Source organism: Lipotes vexillifer, unplaced genomic scaffold, assembly GCF_000442215.2.
Source record: "Lipotes vexillifer unplaced genomic scaffold, Lipotes_vexillifer_v1.1 scaffold1329, whole genome shotgun sequence".
NCBI classification, from domain to species: domain Eukaryota; kingdom Metazoa; phylum Chordata; class Mammalia; order Artiodactyla; family Lipotidae; genus Lipotes; species Lipotes vexillifer.
Window position 1 is genome coordinate 1,760,202 of NW_006797566.1, and position 7,653 is coordinate 1,767,854.

Consider the following 7,653-nt stretch of genomic DNA (forward strand, 5'->3'; position numbering starts at 1 on the left):
TCAGCAGGTTGTGTTCTTTGTGGTTCCTGTCAGGCCTTTGCATCCCCATAGCAAAAAAAAGTTTCTTGTTTTACTCTTGCTGACTTATCTGTCCTATAGTCTCTTGCAGTACATCAATCAAAGGAAGAAGTTTAGAAGACGCTGGGTGGGAGCTCTTGCCTCTGTATCTATTCCCAGTGAGTATTTCTATATTACCTCTTTTTTCTTTTTTTAAATAAAGTTTATCTTGGGCTGCGTTGGGTCTTAGTTGCAGCTCACGGGCTTCTCATTGAGGTGGCTTCTCTTGTTGCAGAGCATGGGCTCTAGGCATGCAGGCTTCAGTAGTTGTGGCACAAGGGCTCAGTAGTTGTGGCTTGCGGGCTCTAGAGCGCCGGCTCACTAGTTGTGGTGCACGGGCTTAGTTGCTCTGCAGCATGTGGGATCTTCCTGCACCAGGGCTCCAACCCATGTCCCCTGCATTGGCAGGCAGATTCTTAACCACTGCGCCACCAGGGAAGTCCCTCTATATTACTTCTTGATAGGAAAACTGAGGGACTATGGGTTAAATAAGTGCCGGACTTAGCAAACAAAGATACAAGATACCTAGCTAAATTTGAATTTCAGATAAACAACAAACACCTATTTAGGATAAGTATATGCTATGCAGTATTTGAGATATACTAAAAAAAAAAAAAAGTCATTATCTGAAGTTCAGATGTAACTGGCCTTCCTTTATTTAATCTGGCAGCCAGTGACATGTGTTGAAGAGAAGTATATAAAACATTGAGATCCTGTTGCAAAGGGAGTTGGTGTCTCTGTCAGGCATGAGAGTTAGACCAGTTTCTGTGCTGTGCATTGTCAGTAGCTGCCACATTCAATGCTGAATTGCTGGGACAGCAGGCTGTTTAGATTACTAATAAAGAGGCTATAGGTGGTCTCTGCTTATTTCTCTCTTCATTCTTATGGATTTAAAAAAGAAATTCAGTGCACTATCTCACACAGAGTAATTAGTGCTCAGGCTATCATTGGTTGATTTCAAATGTCAAGGGTCAATTATAACTGAAGAGAGAGACTTAAAGAATGACAGTCTTCTGGATTTATAAAAATGGAATGTTGGAAGTGGGGCTTATTCCTTTTGGTCCAGGGCACAGAAGAGATGAAGGGACTGAATGGTTGTTTACAGGAAAAAAGGTCTCAAATGGACTGATTTTTAGGCTTATTCCCATATGTTCCTTGTAACCTACTTATTGAAAGATCCTTGTAACCTACTTATTGAAAGGTTTTCTATTATAAAAAAAAATTAAAGAAAAAAAATTTTTTTTTTGAGGGGTAGTTAATTTTACAGTGGGAATAGGAAAATGGATGTGAGAGCTGTTAATAATTCATTCCTCTTCCCTTTCCTAGTTCATTTTATCTATGGGCCACTGGATCCAGTGAATCCCTATCCAGAGTTTTTGGAGCTGTACAGGTGAGTCTCCCTCAGGGGTCTTTGTTTTTTTAGTACCTCATCCTGACAGTGGTGAACAGGATTGTCTGTTGAGGCAATCTAGCCTCTGTCTCTGACCTCACTGGCTGTTCATCTAGGAAACACATAATAGAGGATGAAATGGGGACTCTTACTCTCACATAATGTAAAGGTCAAGAAATTCAGTTATACATTCTCTTGGTTTATACAGTCTGTTTTCACTATCATGGTTACTACATGTTCCGAGATGTACAGGTAAGAAACAGCTATCACGTGAACCAAGGAATGGAAGAGGATATATTTTAAGAAACGTTTGCTTTAGTCTGATTGTAAAGCCAACTCATTGCCCTCAGCTGAGGAGACTGCATGGGGAGAATGAACTGTGGGACAGTGCCTTCGCAGGTGGTTCCTCTCTCTAGGTATTTATTTGGAAGGTGTCGGAATATGAGAGCTTGATTATGTCACATGAAAATGTTCCATACCTTCACATGGCCTAGTAGAAACAACCCAGTAGTAAATAGCTTTCATTTAATTTTAAACAAAAATACCCTCTCTCATCTCCTCAGGTTAAGCAAGGTCTTTTGTATCTTTACTTGGACAGTGAATTGCTGAATGGCCCACTTCTCCAAGGAGCTGGAAGTCATCCCGCTCTGACATGTGTTGTATATGTGTTATATTTTCACGTTGTTGTCTGTTGGAATATGAGCATTTAAAAACTAGTCTGTATACATCATAAATGGAATTGGCAAGTTTATCTGCCTAAGACAGATAGATGATATAATTCCAAAGTAGAAGGTGAATAAGCTCTTTGTTGGTTCCTTCCAGTGTGGTATGTCCACAGGGGCGTTTACTAGGGCTGCCCACTGGCTTACATCCCTCCCCCTCCCTCCAGCCTCAAGTTCACCTACATGCTGTTCTCTTCCACTAGGAAAACGCTGCCGCGGTCCACAGTGTCGATTCTGGATGACCACATTAGCCACTATCCACAGCTAGAGGATCCCATGGGCTTCTTGAATGCATATATGGGCTTCATCAACTCCTTCTGAGCTGGAAAGAGTAGCTTCCCTGTATTACCTCCCCTATTCCCTTATCTGTTGTGTATTCCACTTAGCAAGAAACGCCCAAAAGAGGTCCTGGCCACCAAACACTATTCTCTCACAAAAGTCCACCTGACTCACACTGGTGAACAGCATATAGTAAAAAGCCAGCAGAAGCTCTAAGGGTGACCTAATAGTCCACCTCCCATTCCTTTGACATCTGATCAAGTGTATGGACTTGCCTTTGTCTTTGTGTTATTAGGAAATTCTGATGGGCACTACTACTCACTGATGCAGAAAGACAGACAGACATTCTTTTGCATAAAAGTCTTTGAAACACTTCTATGGACTTCTCTGAAATATTTAGAAATGCTAATTTCTGGCCCTGGTTGGAATTATCTAAAGGTGCCACCTTCACCTCGCCTTGAATGGCTTTAATTCTCTAAGTGACACAGCTTCAAGTAAGAATGAGTCTCCCTTGTCATAACTTTAGATTTAGTTTCATTAGCTGCTTCTAACTGTAGTCATTTTGTTAGACTTTGGTTTCAATAATGCAGTATTCTAAGTATACTTTAAGACTATGATTTACCTACACGTATTATGTATGTATTTTATAAGGACACTAAACCAACAGACACTTACGCTAGCAGAGTAGTTTAACCTTATTAAACATGTTTCATTTCTGAGTAAATTGAAGTAAAGCCAAGCTATTTACAGAATTTCCTAAAATCACAGAACATTAAGGACAGTAGTCTCTGTGCCAGAGATTTACTGTTATTTGCTGTTAGAACTGGTCTTTTCAGCTAATAACAGTCGGACTCGTCATACCTCAGTGCTTAGAAGCATGTCCCTCCTGAGCCAGAGTGGAGAGGAGAGGATCGTTGTACAGTCCAAGTTACCAGGCTGAATATATACTGATTGCTTAACTTCTCGTTGGTTGTCCCAGAGAGGGTTCCTCATGTAGCTCAGCAATTCCTGTACTTTACAGATGGGAAAGTTCCAGAAACTTTAAGAACAAAGTCTGAAAGTTCTATGAGCAAATGGTGCTGAATACTTTTTTTTTTAAGCCACAGTTTCATTGTCTTAGTTAAAACAGGATTATTAAGTGGTGATTTTAAATTCTTTTTTTTTTATTAGCAACTTCAAGTATAACAACTGGAATAAGTGTTTATTTTCTATTAATAAAAATGAATTTTGACAAAAGTGGACTCTGGCTCCCGCTCCCCCACCACCCCTCTGGGATAAAAGCTTTCCAACATTGCCAGGAGCTTTCAGATACACAGTGAATTAAAGAATTTAATGAAGTTAAGCAGCTGGGGCATAGGATAGTATTTGATTTTCAGGATCACCCAAAGATGTACTACCATACCAAAGCTGACCAAGTGTAATAAAAAGAAAAAGGAACAACAAAAAGACATGCACAAGGACAGACATCTGCTTGATCTGCTGGCTCAGGGCCAAACATATAATTTGCTTTTCTGAAGTCATTCATTTTTGAAAGTATGATTCTGGGAAATTCATGCCAATAGCCTGAAAGCCCACTGACAGTGAAGGGTACATCAACTTCATCTCACCCAGTAAAAACTTATCCAACAGAAGCCAAGATAACATCTACAGGTGTTCCCTCTTTGCTTCTGACAGTCACCTGCATGGTCACCCCATCTGCTAAGGCCAGCCTGGACCTCACCAATAAATCATAGCCACCTCTGTATACACCTGAGAGGAAAAAAGTGAGGAAAACCACGTTAAGAACTCAAAACAAGCTCTGAATAACGAAATTTATCATGCTCTGCCTGCATTTCCTTTCTATTATTTTAGTTTAGCTTTTCTAGAGATTTGTGCTTATGGTGGGAATTGAATCCTACATACAAATTCTAAATAATCTTTTATATTCCCATAATACCAGGTACATAGAAGGTATTCAATAATATTGATATGGAGTACTTAAGCGGGGGGGGGGGCACTGGTATCTGTAGAAGAGATTTAAGTGTCTTGGGCCAAATATACATCTTAAAAGAACCATCTAAGAATAGCATATGCAAATTAAACAGCTAAAACATTATTCATTTTGATGGGGCTTCAAGTTGTAACGCATAATGGGATAATGGGACAGTAGCAGGGCATGAGATGCCCATGCACATCCCTTCCTATCAAATTTTGCAACAAAATAAAGGAGAAATCTGGTGAAAATTTCTTACCTGCCAGATAGAGGGAATGGGAATTCTTGTTCTCAGGTACTTTGTCTGACCTCTCACATGGCTGCATGCCCAGAAATGTGATGATGTTGTTGACAGCTTCTGTGTTGAGAAGATTGATGCAACTGTATGAGAAAAGGTCAGCGTAGGGATCTGCCTCTGCACTAGTTGGTGCTGGGAGTTGGGGGTGCACAGGGTTGGTGGTGGTGTGTGGAGGGAGGCTACTGGACTGGAAATGGGTTGACTCTGTTAGATGATGAAGACAGCGTTCTGGCCTTTTAAAGTGAAATAGTTTACGGAGTTTTTAAAGAAAAGGGAGTCCTTCTGGAATAACAAATATGCCTATTAGGTGTTAGACTGCTATCAGGCAATATACTGATAGCAAAATTGTTCTCACCTTCAAGAGTTTTGGTAGAACTGAGGGCAAAGGTCTCCTCTTTCTCAAAGGTGTCGCCTACCTCTTCCCAGGCAGCAGCAAAGTTAGGCTTCATTACCTTCTGAATGTGGTCAGACACAGTCACTTCAAGATCTTCTAGCTAGTGGGTTAACAAACAGGGGTCAGAAAATGAGTCCTCTCAGTTCAGTACAAAGGTAGAAGAGACTGGTTCATTTGGTTTTATCATCCTGTGTTACAGCCTTTGCAGGAGCCTAGGAAAAACTCTACTACCAAGCTAGTTTGAAGTTCTGTAGTCTGGATAAGTCTAACAAGGTAGGCCCTAGCAAAGGAAAGCAAGAAAACAGGTCATCTGGCAAGAGCCATATTCAGATCAACGTCTGTAGCCCTGGTGTAGGTACAGAGCAGTCACACTGCCACAGTAACTGCAGAGTTCAAGCCATACAGGGCCTTCTGAACTTTGCATTCACGAACAGGTAGATATTTCTAAAACTTTTCCCTGCATTCTGTGAAGGCTTTTCAGTCCATGATGTGGCTACATTATAAGCAAACCAAAAGCTGCTGAACAACAACAAAAAACCCCTACCCCCAATACTTTAAATAAAACTGATCTCAATGAAAATCATGTAATTATTTTCATCTCTTAATTATCCCTATTATAAAAACATTAAAAAGGGTGAGTTTTGCTTTAATCAGTACTGAAGTGGTAAATCCCAATTCTCTTTGGTATGATGCACTCCCACGACAGGAGGATTAGCCCAGGTCCTCCTCAGCTGTAGTGTGTTTGAGAAGAATACAATCCCATAAGTTCATGTCAGATAAAAATGTTCTCTCCAGACAGAAGTAACTCAGTGGTGCAAGGGGTCAAAGTGAGTCTCTCTGCAGGGGAGACTCACCACGTACTCATCATCATACCCCTCCTCAGCTGGAACCCCCGTGTCAGGGTCGCAGTCCCGGACAGTGAATTTCATGGTGCAGCTGAAGGTACCTGCAGCTGGAGGAGAGAGAGCAGGCGAGCCTGTGTCAATGGGCAGTGCAAGCACACGGTTTCCATCAGTAACTTAGGAAGCACCATCTGCCCTTGGCTCTGTGTTCTGAATTATCAAGTGACACATATGTAGGCTGTTTTCTAGGGTCGTAGTTCTCAAAAGAAGCCGGTACGCTGGACTTTAAAATCTGTTCCCTGCTGCGAGTTAGAATAGTACAGAAAAGACAACATGGGCAAAACTCTGTTTTTATGTTCAGATAAGGAAAGCAGGGGGTATGGCTCAGTGGTAGAGCATCTGACTACAGATCAGGAAAGCAGCAGGGGAGACACTTTTTAAGGGGCTTTTTGTCATGCCTGTCAACACGTTAAGAACCACTACTTTAGAAGCTGACAAAGCATAAAATATGGACGGTAAAACACATGGATCATTAAATTAATACTAAGTATATCACAGTCTCGATATCTTTACAGATATTATATCTGTAGATTGTGGACCAAAAGTGGGTTCAGAGGTCACCAGAATGAACTTGCTTTATGTCAACTTTCAACCTTTAGTGAGTAGGTCAGTAATGAAGTTCTAATATTGGTGAAGTCAGTGTCGTACAATGGGAAAGCAAGTGGGCAATTATATGTTTTGAGATAATCAGTGGAAGAAATGAAGGAAAATGAAGTCTTCATGAAGAAGATAGGATTTTCTGAACTGTCTGAAGGAGGGGATTTATTAATCATCGATGAAGAAAAGGCACATAAGGGTCTAGCCCATGGTCTGGAAAAGGCTTATAGGTTTAAAAAATTTCATATGTGTGTATATATATATATGAAACTGTGGAGTTAGAAAGTTACTTGGGGGATGGGCAAGGACAGGAAAGAATAGACTCAGATGTAAAGACCACATATGACAGGTTGGGTAGTGAGACTTTCATTTGTTCAGTCTTAACTTTAAACTCCCTCCATCCAAATATGTAGAAAATGTCAATACATTTATAATGTAAAGATATAAATGAATATGCCAGATCCTTAGATAAAAAGACGACTAAGACATGAGCTTTTTCCCCACAGCTGATTGTCTAGGAGTTGAATAACAGTGTGTGTGAGAGATCTACCTATATATACCTGTGACATTACAATTTAGTACCACAGGTTCTTTAATATAAGTTTTAATAGAGTTCTATGTGGGAGTGCAGGATTAACAGCCTTGGAAAATCATAAAAAATTTGAAAGGATATACAGTTTAATTGGATCTCAAAAGATGCAAAAGAGCTTTGGCAAGCAGAGGAAGGTACACGAGCTAAAGGAAAGAGGCTAGAAAGGCAGTGGTGTAATTGGAAGCAGTAAGAGAGAGGCTAATACATAGGTGCTGAGAAGAGAATGCGTTTAGGAACAAATTTGAAATACCTTATATTTCAAAGGAAGGAGACTAGATATTTTCCAGCAGGCTCTAGTAGCTGAGGCAGTCAAGAGATTGAAATGTTAGAGGTAATTAAAGCCACTGGTAGGAATCCTATGAATAGGCCTGAATTCGGAGAGCAAATGAATTCACTTTAGCATACCGAAAACAGATGATGGGAATGGATTGCCCCATATAGGAAAGAGGG

At 40.5% G+C, this 7,653-nt stretch overlaps 2 protein-coding genes across 4 annotated transcripts in view; one reads left to right on the forward strand and one right to left on the reverse strand.

Annotated features, from left to right (window-relative positions):
- The window catches only part of MEST (mesoderm specific transcript), a 13,609-nt gene extending 9,925 nt beyond the window's left edge, over positions 1-3,684 (forward strand). For 2 of the 3 annotated variants that reach the window (XM_007469721.1, XM_007469722.1), the window contains 3 exons: positions 100-176; positions 1,384-1,447; positions 2,373-2,490. In XM_007469721.1, coding sequence (XP_007469783.1) covers positions 100-176; positions 1,384-1,447; positions 2,373-2,490 — 259 coding nt within the window. Of the gene's footprint in view, positions 1-99; positions 177-1,383; positions 1,448-2,372 lie in introns of all 3 variants that reach the window. The other variant, XM_007469720.1, reaches the window with a different exon arrangement.
- The window catches only part of COPG2 (coat protein complex I subunit gamma 2), a 138,795-nt gene continuing 134,776 nt past the window's right edge, over positions 3,635-7,653 (reverse strand). Inside the window, exons 21-24 of the mRNA XM_007469719.1 lie at positions 5,967-6,064; positions 5,074-5,212; positions 4,680-4,778; positions 3,635-4,197 (exon numbers count right to left, since the gene is read on the reverse strand). Coding sequence (XP_007469781.1) covers positions 4,067-4,197; positions 4,680-4,778; positions 5,074-5,212; positions 5,967-6,064 — 467 coding nt within the window. The 3' untranslated portion in view covers positions 3,635-4,066. The remainder of the gene's footprint in view (positions 4,198-4,679; positions 4,779-5,073; positions 5,213-5,966; positions 6,065-7,653) is intronic.